Raw genomic sequence first — 15,175 nt, forward strand, 5'->3', positions numbered from 1 at the left:
CGCATGCCCTCTGGCATTTCTGCCTGATGTTCTCCTACCTTCTCTGCATCTCCAACATGTCTCTGATGCCCAAGTCCAGAGGTTCATCACCTGCATGGGCCTCAGCAGGGACCTGGTCTCCAGCAGTCCTGCAAGTGTCACAGATCTCGTCTGCCACTTCGTCTGTCAGTTGTGAACCCGTGACAGTGATGTGCTCTCCAGATTGTGACCCTTATCCCATTCTAAAATGTGTACGCACCAAGGCAAATGTCTCTGTGCTGGTGGAGGGTGCAGTTGAACGTGTGACAGTGCATCCTCTGAGGATTCTGAGGCATCATCCTCAGAGCGTGGTGTTGGAGATGGACCTGTAGGTTTGCTCCTCTTCTTGCTTGTGCTTGGAATGGAAAAGAGAAGGTTTAGTGCCTGACAAATTCCCTTATTAAAGCAATGTCTCATTCTCTCGGCACAGACAGGAGACACCCTCGCTGGTTTTCTGGGGCAGTCCTGTCTCGCTGTCAGTGCATGCGTGGTCCTCCCTGACTATTCCTGTGGTTTCCTCGTCAATGGTGGTGAGGACGCTGAGGTCTGGCATGCCGCTGCTGATCTTGATCCGTTCGCTTTGTTTGTGAGCACTCTTGCCCTGTAGATAAGCAGAAGGATTGAGCGCCATCCCAGGGGTGCATGAGCAGTTTAGGAGCATGATGGAACATTGAGTGCGTGAAGTGGCTGGCATGCATTCAGTGCACGTGAACCATCTGCTGCTGAGTCCTGCAACCCAAACTCCTCTCTGACATCCCCCTGCACTTGCACACTTACACTGCCAAATGCCCTTATGAGGATCACTTTGAAGTGAGTAGACAGTGCCACTTAACCTGCTGGCCCTGCTGGGCAATTCTTTTGTGGACACTAACCTCTGCTATGACCTTCATCCAGGCCATTGTGATCAGGTGGGAAGGCCTCCTGCTGCTATCTCTGAAAAACAGGACCTCCCACTTTTCCTGGACGGCCTGTAGGAGAACCTGCAGGGAGGCATTGCCGAACCGTGGGACCACATGTTGTCTACTCTGGGATATTCTGGACGAATAATCAAGAGCTCCTGGCTTGCAGTGAGTGAGCTGTCCGGGTGCCCTTTAATGATGGCAACAGGACCTTCAATTCCTGAGGTAAGAGCAAGGACGATGACTTGCTAGCTGTCCCCACCACAGGACTCGCCGAGTCCCTCGCATAAGCATATGTAATGAACTGAACAGCACGAAATCACATGTGGCCAGCTGCCCTGCCCTCAAGCAAAAGTCAGTCTCATTCCTGCTCCCGCCACTCAACTTAGACTCCTGATACTGCCCCTTGTGTGGGAAAAAGGGCTGTCTTTTCTTGGGACACTGGAACCAGGAGGGAGCTTAAATGATGGAATGGCCTCCACCTGAACTGGGATGAGACCATTATCCTAGCAGAAAGGGTAAATAGGAAGGTAACAAAGGCTTTGAGCTAGTAAGATGGGTGGAGGGATCCTCAAGAAAAGTAAGCAGCCTAAATGTAAATAAAACAAGGAAGGAGAGTCTGGGAAATAAAGTGAGGGAAGGCATTGATGACAAGGGAATAAATAGAAAAGGAGTCAAAAAGGATGGTTAAACATAAAGTGAGAGGTAACCTGTTAAAAATGACTTGTAATCTCATTCAAACATACAAATTCTTACAAATTTGACAGGGTAGATACAGGAAGGATGGTTCCCCTGGCTGGAGTGTCTAGAACCTGGGTGCACAGCCTCAGAATAAGGGGCAGGTTATTAAGGACTGAGATGAGGAGGAATTTCCTCACTCAGAGGATGGTGAATCTTTGGAATTCGTGCCCAGAAGGATGTGAAGGCTCATTCATTGAGTATGTTCAAGACTGAGCTTGATGCGATTCTACATATTAAAAACATTCAAGGATACAGGGATAGTGCAGGAAAAAGGTATTGAAGTAGATCAGCTGTGAACTCATTGAATGGCGGAGCGGGTTCGAAGAGCTGAAGGGCCTATTCTTGCTTTCTTATGTTCTTAATAATCTAATCAAATTTGAAGAGAATAAATTCAGGATGGATTCAATCCACGTGTTTTTAAAAAATCTAGGGAGAGATAACAGAGGCATTATATTTAATAATTCATTAGGAAAGGGGGAAGTTCCTTAAGACTGGTGGATAGCTAATGTAATTCCTATATTTAAGAAGGGAGACAGAACGTACCCAGGAAATTATAGACCAGTCAATTTAATATCAGTGGTAGGAATAATAATGGAATCCCTACTAAGGGAGAGAATAGAAGCACACCCAGAAACAAAAAAAAAGTCAACATAAATTTCAAAAGAGAAAATCTTGCTTGACCAACCTAAGTAAATTTTCTGAGGAGGTAACGGGGAGAGCAGATAATAGTATTCTGGTAGATGTAATTTATCTGGATTCTCAAAAGGCTTTTGATAAGGAGCCCCACTACAGATTAATGAATAAGATTAGAGAATATAGAGTCAGGGGACAGGTGGCAGGATGGATTGGTAGCTGGCCCCAAGACAGAAAGCAGATAGTGGCAAAAGTGGTGTTCCACTGCTCTTCATAATTTACATTAATGATTTGGATATTGGAGTCAAAAACACAATTTCTAAATTTGCACTTGACAACAAATTATCGGGGGTCGGGGGATCATCAATGCTGAGGGGGATTGCAACAAATTACTGGAGAATGTTAATAAACTGGTAGAATTATAGAATAGTTACAGCCCAGGAGGTCATTTGGTATCTTTTGTCTGTGCTCACTCTCTGAAGGGGCAATTCACCTCATGCAACTCCCTTCCCTTCTCCCTGTAACCCTGCGCATTCTTTTTTTAAATAATCCAATTCCCTCCTAAATGCCTCAATTGAACCTGCTTTTACCACACTGAGGTAGTGCTCTTCTAGTTCCTAACAACTTGCTGCATGAAAAAAATTTCCCTTGTGTCATCATTGCTTCTTTTGCCAATTTTTAATAATATTTTTTTCACGGGACATGGGCATCACTGGCTAGGCCAGATTTTTATTGCTCTCGAGAAGGCGGTGGTGAGCTGCTGCCTTGAACTGCTGCAATCTTGCAGGTACACGCACAGTGCTGTTCGGGAGGGAGTTTTAGGAATTTGACCCAGCACAGTGAAGGAATAGCGACATATTTCCAATTGAGATTGTGTGATTTGGAGTGGAGCTTGCAGGTGGTGGTGTTCCCATATATCTGCTGCTCTTGCCCTTCTAGATGATAGCGATTGTTGGTTTGGAAGGTGCTGCCTACGGAACCTTGGTGAGTTTCTGCAGTGCATCTTGCAATGGTACACACTGCTGCCACTGTGCGTCGGTGATAGAGGGAGTGAATGTTTGTGGAAGGGGTGCCAACCTAGTGGGCTGCTTTGTCCTGGATGGTGTAAAGCTTCTTTAGTGTTGTTGGAGCTGCACTCATCCAAGCAAGTGGAGAGTATTTCATCACATTCCTTGTGCCTTATAGATCATGGACAGGCTTTGGGGAGTCAGGAGGTGAGTTACTTGCCACAGGACCCCTAGCCACTTACATGCTCTTGAAGCCATAGTATTTATATGGTTAGTCCAGTTCGGGTTCTGGTTAGTGGTAACCCCCAAGATGTTGATGGTGGGGGGATTCAGTGATGGAAGTGTCATTTTCTGTCAAGGGGAAATGGTTAGATTCTCTCTTGTTGGGAGATAGTCATTGCCTAGTACTTGGTGTGTCGTGAATGTTACTTGTCACTTGTCAGCCCAAGCCTAGACAATATCCGGGTCTTGCTGCATTTGGAGATGGACTGCTTCAGTATCTGAGGAGTCGTGACCAGTGCTGAACATTGTGCAATCATCAGTGAACGTCCACACTTCTGACCTCATGATGGAAGGAAGGTCATTGATGAAGCAACTGAAGATGGTTGCGGTTTCCTCTACATTGGAGAGACCAAACGCAGACTGGGCAACCGTTTTGCAGAACACCTTCGGTCTGTCCACAAGAATGACCCACACCTCCCTGACGCTTGCCATTTTAACACTCCACCCTGCTCTCTTGCCCACATGTCTGTCCTTGTCTTGCTGCATTGTTCCAGTGAAGCTCAATGCAAACTGGAGGAACAGCACCTCATTTTCTGACTAGGCACTTTACAGCCTTCCGGACTGAATATTGAATTCAACAACTTTAGATCTAGACTCCCTCCCCCATTCCCACCCCCTTTCCATTTCTTCCCCCTCCCTTTTTCCAATAATTTATATCGATTTTTCTTTTCCCACCTATTTCCATTATTTTTAAATCTATACCTTTTATGCCCTTTTAGTCTTATTTCACCCCATCCCCACTAGCGCTATCTGTACCTTGCGTGTCCTGCCATCGATTCTTAATTAGCACATTCTTTTAGATAATATCACCTCCTTCAACACCTCTTTGTTCTTTTGTCTGTGACATCTTTTGATTATCTGCTCCTATCACAGCTTGCTTGTCCCTACAATCTCCCCCCCACTTCTCTCCCCCCACCCTCCCACCTTAAACCAGCTTATATTTCGCCCCCTCCTATGTTTACTTAGTTCTGTTGAAGGATCATGAGGACTCGAAACGTCAACTTTGTTCTTCTCCACCGATGCTGCCAGACCTGCTGAGTTTTTCCAGGTAATTCTGTTTTTGTTATGAAGATGGTTGGGTCTAGGGCACTACCCTGAGGAACTCCTGCAGTGATGTCTTGGAATTGAGATGATTGACCTCCAACAACCACAATCGTCTTCCTTTGTGCTGGGTATGACTCGAACCAGTGGAGAGTTTTCCACTTGGTTCTCATTGATTCCAGTTTTGCTAAGGTTCCTTGATGCCACACTCAGTCAAATGCAGCCTTGATGTCAAGGGCAGTCACTCTCACCTCACCTCGGGAGTTCAGCTCTTTTGTCCATGTTTGAACCAAGGCTGTAATGCGGTCAGAAGCTGACTGACCCTGGTGGAACCCAAACTGAGTCAGTGAGCAGGTTATTGCTCAGCAACTGCCACTTGATAGCACTGTTGATGACCCCTTCCAATACTTTACTGATGATGGAGAGTAGACTGATGGGGCAATACTTGGCAGGGTTGAATTTGCCCTACTTTTTGTGCACAGGACATACCTGGGCAATTTTCCGCAATACTGGGTGGATGCCAGTGTTGTAGCTGTACTGGAACAGCTTGGCTAGGGGTGCGGCAAGTTCTAGAGCACAAGTCTTCAGTACTATTGCCAGAATATTTTCAGGGCCCATAGCCTTTGCAGTATCCAGCGCTTTCAGCTTCATAACACGTGGAGTGAATCGAATTGACTGAAGGCAGGCACCTGTGATGCTAGGGACCTCCAGAGGAGGCCAAGATGTATCATCCACTCGGCATTTCTGGCTGAAGGTTGTAGCTATATTTGTCCACCACCATGCACGACTGGATGTGGCAGGACTGCAGAACTTACATCTGAACCATTGGTTGTGGGATTGCTTAGCTCTGTGTATAGCTTGCTGTTTGGCATGAAACACCAGGTTGACACCTCATTTTTAGGTCTGCCTGGTGCTGCTCCTGGCATGCCGTCCTACACTCTTCATTGAACCAGAGTTGATCCCCTGGATTGGCGGTAATTGTACAGTGGGGGATATGCCAGGCCATGAGGTTACAGATTGTGTTCGAGTACAATTCTGCAGCTGCTGAAGGCCTACAGTGCCTCATGGATGCCCAGCCTTGTGTTGCTAGATCTGTTTGAAATTGATCCCACTTAGCGTGGTGGTAATGCTACACAACACAATGGAGGGTGTCCTCGATGTGAAGACGGGACTCCGTCCCCACGATGACTGTGCGGTTGTCACTCCAACCGATACGATCATGGATAGATGCATCTGTGGCAGCCAGGTTGGTGAGGATGAGGTCAAATACTTCTTTCCCTTTTGGTTCCCTCACCACCTGCCACAAACCCAGTCTAGCAGCAATACCTTTAGGACTCGGCCAACTCAGTCTGTGGTAGTGCTTCTGAGCCACTCTTGGTGATGGACACTGAAGTCCCCCACCCAGAGTACATTCTGTGTCCTTGCCACCCTCAGTGTTTTCTCCAAGTGGTGTTCAACATGGAGTACTAATTCATCAGCTGAGGCAGGGCTGGTGCGTGGTAAACAGCAGGAGGTTTCTTTGCCCATGTTTGACCTGGTGCCATGAGATATCATGGGGTCCGGAGTCGATGTTGAGGACTCCAGGGCAACTTCCTCCAGACAGCATACCACTGTGCCACCACCTCTGCTGGGTCTGTCCTGCCGGTGAGACAGAGCATACCCATGTATGGTGATGGTATGTCTTGGACATGATCTGTCAGGTATGATTCTGTCATTATAACTGTCAGGCTGTTGCTTAACTATTCTGAGAGACAGCTCTCCCAATTTTGACACCAGCCTCCAGATGTTTGTAAGGAGGACTTTGCAAGGTTGATAGGGCTAGGTATGCCATGCCGTTGTCGTTTCCGGTGCTTTGATCGATGCCAGGCGGTCCATCCGGTTTCATTCCTTTTTATTGACTTCTTCACAGTTTTATACCGGAATCTTTTCACTAAAAAGAAGTCTGAGGGGTGACCTAATAGAGGTTTTTAAATTATGAAAAGTTTTGATAGAATGTATACATACAGAATTTATCCTCTTGTGGAGAAGAGCATAACTAGAGGCTGCCAATGTGAGATAGTGACAAAGAAATCCAATGAGCAAGTCAAAAGAAACTGCTTTACCCAAAGTCAGAATGTGGACCTCCCTACACCACAGGGATTGGTTGAATCGGATGGTAAAGATAAGGCTCATCCAACCTTTTTGCGTCTGGGTCCACATCCCCAATTTTTTGTATCACTCAAGGGACTGATGAGCAAATTCTGGGAAGATAAAGTTTGGCACATTATTAGACATGAATTTCAAAAAAAAGTTGAGGTATGAAGAAAGAAGAAACTTGTTGAGCAAAAATATAGCAATGTCAGAGCAATAAATTGATAATATAAAAAAAAGAGTAATTAACAGAGATGACCATTAGAGTGTCGAGGGTGAGTATGCGTGTCTCTGCTTCTCTCTCTCTCTGTCTCTTTCTCTCATACACATGCATGCACACAAGTGCGCGCACACAAACTCTCGCCCACAAACTCAATTCAATAAAAATCTGGAATTAAAAGTTGATTTTTGTAAAAACCCATCTGGTTCACGAATGCCCTTTAGGGAAGGAAATCTGTCATCTGACTGCAGACCCACAGCACTGTGGTTAACTCTTAAGTGCCCTAGCAAGCCACTCAGTTGTATCAAAAAAAGGAATGAATCTAGACGGACCGCCCGGCATCGACCTAGACACTGGAAACGACAACAGCAAGGTCAGCCCTGTCAACCCTGCAAAGCCCTTCTCACTAACATCTGGGAGCTAGTGCCAAAATTGGGTGAGCTGTATCATAGACTAGTCAAGCAACAGCCTGACATAGTCATCCTCACGGAATCATATCTTACAGATCTTAAAGATAATGTCCCAGATATCACCATCACCATCCCTGGGTATGTCCTGTCCCACTGGCAGGACAGGCCCAGCAAAGGTAGCAGCACAGCGGTATACAGTTGGGAGGGAATTGCTTTGGGAGTCCTCAACATCGACTCTGGACCCCATGAAGCCTCATGGCATCAGATCAAACATAGGCAAGGAGACCTCCTACTGATTACCACGTACCGCCCTCCCTCAGCTGATAAATCAGTGCTCCTCCATGTTGAACACCACTTCGAGGAAGCACTGAGGGTGACAAGGGCGCAGAATGTACTCTGGGTGGGGGACTTAAACATCCATTACCAAAAGTGGCTCAGTAGCACCACTACTGACCGAGCTGGCTGAGCCCTAAATGACGTAACTGCTCACTAAAACGTATCAGTAAGTTTCTAGCCAAGACTGATGGAATGGAAGTTATAGATTACGGGTATACTACTGTTCCCCAGTTACATGTTCAATGTTCACTCCACTCATCTTTTCCAAAATTACTTTTACTAAAAGCACTAATGACAGAAGAATCAGCACTAGATCCAGAGAAGCACTAGATCAGTGAAGAAACGTGCCCACAAAACTCAAATGGTCTAATTTTAAACATGATAAGTTTAATTTAGCACTCAACGAGGGTGGGACTGAATTCAATACATTTATGTAAATAAAAATCAGCTGCATATATAGCTAGTCAACAATTAAGAGTTTATCATTTTAATGCTGAAAGTAATACTTAATTCTGCCTCATGTTATAACAAATAATCGCTAAATAGGGCTTCAAAAAGTAGACGTCTACTGTTAAAACCTGCTGAGTTTCACTAGCAATAGCATACTTTCTTAACGAATGGCTTATTCTGTGAAACAAAGCTCCTGTGTGCTGCGCAAACAAGGAAGTACAGAACAGCATTTGTTTACAAGACCAGCAACACCAATCAATTATAGCCCCTACATAGTAAAATTTGGCATGTTTGTTGAGGTTCAGCTATGTGGAAATAAATTATTTCCTATATACAAGACCAATCCCCTACAACGTAGCAAATCATCCAAGGAAGCCTCTGGGAAAGCTATGTGCACAGCTATATCTAATCTCGTTGTTAGATGTCCTCAGTCAGGAAATCCATACTTGAAACATTAATGGCTGTTCTCTCCACAAATACTGCCTGTCTTGGTCAATTTTTCTAGCATTCTATGTTTTACTTAAAACAATTCCGTAGTATTTTTGCCTTCCCCCGCCCTTAAAGCTCAGACTGTTTACAAAAGCAACTGACAATCACTGAACCTGAGACCTGAATTTTGTAGTAGCTATTAAGAATTGAAAGAGGCAAGCTTGTACTAGAGAGAGAAAGCATGGCAGAGGCATTAAGTATTGGACCTCAGTTTTTACAAAGCAATAGCTGCTCAGGTGATAAAAACACCAGTAAGTGGGAATAGGAGGTCATTTGAACAGAGAAACAGCTGTCTCCGCTTATAACAGGCATGCTAGTGTTAATACAATTTACACAAAAAAAAACCACTCTCCATCTTGTCATGAGGCATTACCACTGCACTAAGTGGGATAGATTAATAGATCTAGCAGCTCAAAACAGAGGATCCATGACTGCTGTGGGGCACCAGCAACAGCAGAATTGTATTCCACCGCTATCTATAAATTCATTACTCCTCCATCATCGTCATAAAGCAAGAAGACTAACTCTGGTTCAATGAGGAGTGTAGAAGAGCATGCCAGAAGCAACACAAAGATTGCCTGAAAATATGGTGCCAACTTGATTAATATCGAACACAGAACTCTAAACACCAAACCAGCATCCATAGACAGAGTAGGCGATGACAAAACCTAGTCATCAGGTCAAAACCCAAGAGGTCAGAGCCCAACTGATGAGTGCAAAAGACGAGGGCTGAAGTAGAGGGTCCTTCTCGGCCAATTCTATTCACTGCACGTGATATAAAGAAATGAATGAGTACACTGGACACAGAAAAGACTCTGCGCCCCGACAACATCCCAGTTTTGGCGCTGAAGACCTGTGAACTAGAAGTTATCGTAGCTCCTGCCAAGCTGTTCCAATACAGCTGCAACATTGGCACTGAACCAACAAAGTAGAAAATTGCCCGGATGTGCCCTTATTATTTTAAAAACCTGTGTCATCTTAGCCTTCTCTGCTTCAGTGGAAATAGTCTTAGTTTCTCAAAATGCATGCCAGCAATCACATCTTACTCAGATTGTGGAGTCCACACTTGTTCAGTTAAAAGCGAAAACCGGAAACTGTTGTCAGTGATCCCCTGCTCCTCCACAGGGTGCGCTGTTAAAGTTCTTGCAGATGGAAATCACTGATTTGATATGAACATCCAGTATTGCTGTAAAAACCCTTGAATGAGCTGCAATTGGACTTTTAACAGCATAAAAAAAACCATAATCACAAGAAAAACCTCTCTGGCCCTACAAATCTAATTTTGTGTTTGTGGGATGTCAAATTTCCCCATCCCATGCTAAAAATTCCATACATATTTTAAAGTAGTAATTTTTTTATGATATTACAGTTAATTTTTATTTTCCTTTTTGTAAAATTATAAAATCTGCTTGTTACTTCCTGGTTTGCTGTATGTGATTTCAATATGTTTTATCTGCTTGATGACATCAGTGTTGCTGGATGTCCAAGATCCACTACAGCTGCCACCAGCATGAAATTCATTTCAGGAAAGGTGAAATCAGTGCCACAGGGATCACTAGATATTTGTCGACATCTTTCAGTATAGTCAGTGGTGAGCGTTATCATTGACTGCAAAGTCCAGACCAATATTTTAATTCAAACAGAAATATACAATTGAGTGAGGCCCACAGATAAGTATATTTTAAAGAGGGAAAAAAATGAGCAAAATCACTAGTAGCAAGATAACAGTTGCTACCTTAAACCAACTGAAAGTTGATCCTTCAAACTAATGAAGAATGACACTGCAGAACCCAAGACAACCGTGTGTGAAAGCCATGATTCAGAATCAGTGGCACAGTGGTACAGCAGACTGCCATTTTCACTTTTTGACTGGAGTTTAAATCCAGTCTTGATAAGTAATTAAAGGCCAATCCAATCTCTCTGACCAGAAGTTTTTATTTTATAATGTAAATGAATAATTGGGCCGTATTGACAAATGCTTCCACTTAGAATAACTTGCAGTTATAAAGAAACTTTAACATAGTAAAATGTCCCAAGGTGCTTCATATGTAATATTCTTCATGTAAAGAAATGTTGATAATGGCAAAAGATAAAACGAAAAGATTTGGGCAGGGAGGAAAAACAAAACCAAAGAGACAGTCAAAAATATGGATTTTTTTTAAAACCAGCCTTTATAAGAATGCAGGGAAAAAGAAAAAGGGATGTTGTTTCGGAAGGGCAGCTCCGAAATCTTGGCTAAAGCCTAATCTGTGATATAGGAGGGGCTAGGAAACAAGTGATAGAATACTGCCATGGGATCTTTTCCATCCAAATCAACAAGTTGATGGAGCCTGGATTTCAAGTGTCCACTGAAAGTTGGCAGCTCCAACATAGCGCGCTCTCAGCATCAGCTGTGCTGAGCTCAAGTTCTGGAAAAGGGAATGAATTCACGATTTCTGAGTGGGAGATGCGGTGCTACCAGTGAACCAAACTGACTGTCAGAGGAACAAATGGTAACTTATGGCTGAAGATTTCCTAGGTCAAGGAGAGATCTCAAAATTGATTTACTGGGGCATGGGGGATGATGGGTGTGGTGATTTTATCCAAGAGCTGTATCGGGCAAGAGAGTTCTGGATGAGCTAAATTTTATGATGGTTACATGCACAAATGTCAACAAAAAACACAATAAGGTGAATCATGACAAGATGAATATTAAGTTGTTACAGTAGAGGGCATGATAAGAACCTAGGCAATCTCTTAATGACAGATCAGAGGTGCGTTGAAAGCCCAACCGAATTGGGCAATGCGATGAGGCAGGATACAATCGGGTTCAGTCTGAGCATGGAATCACCAAATGTAATGAAGCCACAGTACAGGGCGCATAAAAGCTGATAAAAGCTTAAACTGAAGTCATCCATTTGCTAACATTGAACTGCAAGGAGTTTTGACTCACTAGGGCAGGTTGGATGTAACAACAATAGCCATGGAGTTCATGGCTATTCCTGAGAAATTAGATGTTATAAAAACAGAAAATACTTGAAAAACTCAGCAGGTCTGCAGCATCTGTGCCGAGAGAAACAGAGTTAACGTTTCGAGTCCACATGACTCTTCTGAAGAAATATTAACTCTGTTTCTCTCTCCACAGATGCTGCCAGACCTGCTGGGTTTTTCCAGCATTTTCTGTTTTTATTTTAGATTTTTTTGATTCATTCACAATGTGGGGTTTGCTGGCTAGGACAGCATTTATTGCCCATCCTTAGTTGCCCTTGAGAAGGTGGTGAGCTGCCTTCTTAAACCACTGCAGTCCATTTGGTGTAGGTATGCCCACAGTGCTGTTAGGAAAGGAGTTCCAGGATTTTCACCCAGTGACACTGAAGGAACGGCGATATATTTCCAGGTCAGGATGGTGAGTGGCTTGGAGGGAAACTTCTAGGTGTTGGTGTTCCCATGTATCTGCTGCTCTTGTCCTTCTAGATGGTAGCGGTCATGGGTTTGGAAGGTGCTGCCTAAGGAGCCTTGGTGAGTTTCTGCATTGCATCTTGTAGATGGTACACTCTGGAGCCACTGTTTGTTGGTGCTGAAGGGAGTGAATGTTTGTGGAAGGCGTGCCAGTCAATTGGGCTGCTTTCTCCTGGATGGTGTCAAGCTTCTTGAGTGTTGTTGGTGCTGCACTCACCCAGGCAAGTGGAGAATATGCCATCACACTCCTGACTTGTGCCTTGTAGATGGTGGACAGGCTTTGGGGAGTCAGGATGTGAGTTACTCACCACAGGATTCCTAGCCCCTGGCCTGCTCTTGTAGCCACAGCATTTATAATGTCTAGTCCATGTCAGTTTCTGGTCAATGGTAACCCCCAGGATGTTGATAGTGGGGGACTCAGTGATGGTCATACCATTGAGCATCAAGGGGCGATAGTTAGATTCTCTCTTATTGGAGATGGTCATTGCCTGACACTTGTATGGCGCGAATGTTACTTGTCACTTGTGAGTCCAAGCCTGGATATTGTCCAGGTCTTGCTGTATTTGGACATAGAGTCTGAGGAGTCATGAATGGTGCTGAACATTGTGCAATCATCAGTGAACATCCCCATTTCTGACCTTATGATGGAAGGAAAGTTGTTGATGAAGCAGCTAAAGATGGTTGGGCCTAGAATACTACTCTGAGGAACTCCTATAGTGATGTCCTGGAATCAGATGATTGACCTCCAACAACCACAGACATCTTCCTTTGTGCTAGATATGACTCCAACCAGTGGAGAGTTATTGTTGGTGATGCATTTATTGCATTTGGATAATGTGGAAGTAGAGCTATTTTGTTGGACAACAGAGGAACAATATCAAGCACTGCAAAGTTTGAGGAGAATTATTAGGAATAAGACAATAGAATCAAAAAATATCATTCACCATCAAAAACCTGCATTTATATTGTACCTTTGCCATGGAAAAATATCGCAAGGCATACAAAGACAGAAATTGAGTCAGGACCAAAGAAAAATTAGAAGGGGTGACTAAAAGCTTGATCAAAGAGGTAACTTCTGTTGAGGATATTAAAGGGGGAGAGGGAGGTTTAGATGTGGAATTCCAAAACTTAGACCTTCGACAGCTGCTGATACAGCCACCAAAGGTCGAAAGAGGAGTGGCATATGCATAAGAAGGAATAGTTGGTGGAATGTAGAGCTCTTGGAGGGTTGTAGGAGTGAAGGAGGTTACAGAGATCAGGAAGAGTCACGAAGGGCTTTGAGTGCAAGAATGAAAAGTTTAATTCAAAGTTTGAGCATCTGAAGTTAATGTATGCAAGCGAGCACAGGGATGAAAAATGTTTGGGATTTGGTGGGAATACAATACATGCAGCAGAGTTTTGGATGCGCAGAAGTTTATAGAAGGTGGAGAATGGGAGGCGAGTGACAGCTGTTCATTTGGCCATCCAAGAGTTTTGGAACATTCAAGTCTGTAGGAGACAAAGCCTAATGAGGATTTTGGAAGCAGATGCCTAAAGCACTGGCAGAGATATGTAATGTTCTTCAGATGAAAGTTGGCAGACTTTCTGTAATTGAGAAGATATGGAGTCACAAGCTAATTTTGGGATAAAATAGAACGCCAAAATTCCCAACAACTGCAAGCTGTGATAATGGAGGGAGAGGGAGTCAATGGTGAATGGCACAGAGATTGTGGCAGAAGCCAAAAACAATCCCAACATCCTCCCACCATTTAACTGGAAGAAATTGCATCTCACCCAGAACTGGATGGCAGACAATTTGCCTGACAACACAACAACAGTTTGAATTTGTATAGAAACCTTAATGCAGTAAAATGTCCCAATCCTTCACAGGAGTATTACCTGGCGCAGATTCACATAAGCAAATATTCGGGCAGGTGACCAAAAGCTTGGTCAGTGAAGTAGATTTTAAGGAGTATCTTAGAGGAGGAGAGAGCAATAAAGGGCAGAGGAGCTATATGAGCTGAGACAGGTGATGGAGCCAAGTGTCATCAATATACTTGTGGAACTAGATCTCAAGAGGGAGCAATTGGATAGCAGCAGTTTGCTGGCACAAACTGGCTGCAGGGCTCAAGGCCACATACAAATTAGAACTCCCCCCCCCCCTCCCCAACACCTTGAAATTAGACTACCAAACTGCGGATGTCAGCTACACATCCCCACACAGTTGGCAAAGCAGTCATTGGGGTAGGGTGGAGGAACAAGGAATGTGGAGGGAGGAGGCTGTGAGAGGGCTAGGCAGGTGTCGGCAGTAATCTTTGGGACTGCAGTGAGTCCAGTCATTATTGAACTGATTAACCTGAGACTCTGTTTACTTAACAACAATTACACATAGTGTCTGTAACGGTGTAGTTTCACTTTCAGCATAAGAATAATCCATTGTGCATTATGTGGCATAAAGCTGCTGTCTTTACAACACAACATTTAAATGAACCTGCAAAATGCCATGGGAGAATCACTGGAGAAAATAGAGACAGAATTGCATCTATCCACAAACTGATAACTTTCTTTAGAACATGTAAATAGGCCAAGTAAAATAAGTGCATTGTAATTGTACAGTTTCTCTTTGTTTGTAAGGTCTTTATTACTTGCTGAGATTGAAAAGGAAGAGAAGGAAAAGGATTGGTATTATGCACAGCTTCAAAATCTCACCAAGAGGATTGATAATCTCCCTCTCACAGAAAATGTAAGTTAAGTTGAATTTCTGCTGATTATTAATTGTTTATATAGATAAGAACATGTAACTTTGTAAATTTCCTCTATTAGCTAAATAAACTCTAATCTGTAATTTTTCATTTCATTGGATTGTTTTTTATTCACATATGGGATGTGGGTGTCACTGGCAAAGCCAAAATTTATTGCCCAACCCTTGATGCTCTTGAGAAGGTTGGAACGAACTGCCTTCTTTAACCTCTGCTGTATACATAATGAAGGTACACCCTCGGTGCTGTTAGCTATGGAACTCCAAGATTTTAGCTGAGCAATGATGAGCGAACTGCAACATAATACCAAATCAGAATGGTGTATGACCTGTGGGGGAGCTTG

At 43.8% G+C, this 15,175-nt stretch overlaps 1 protein-coding gene across 5 annotated transcripts in view; it reads left to right on the plus strand.

The window, feature by feature from the left end:
- The window catches only part of apc (APC regulator of WNT signaling pathway), a 258,558-nt gene that overhangs the window by 177,868 nt on the left and 65,515 nt on the right, over positions 1–15,175 (plus strand). For all 5 annotated transcript variants that reach the window (XM_041185629.1, XM_041185627.1, XM_041185626.1 and 2 more), the window contains one exon: positions 14,708–14,816. In XM_041185629.1, coding sequence (XP_041041563.1) covers positions 14,708–14,816 — 109 coding nt within the window. The remainder of the gene's footprint in view (positions 1–14,707; positions 14,817–15,175) is intronic.

The sequence above is a fragment of the Carcharodon carcharias genome, chromosome 4 (genome assembly GCF_017639515.1).
Source record: "Carcharodon carcharias isolate sCarCar2 chromosome 4, sCarCar2.pri, whole genome shotgun sequence".
In the NCBI taxonomy this organism is placed as follows: domain Eukaryota; kingdom Metazoa; phylum Chordata; class Chondrichthyes; order Lamniformes; family Lamnidae; genus Carcharodon; species Carcharodon carcharias.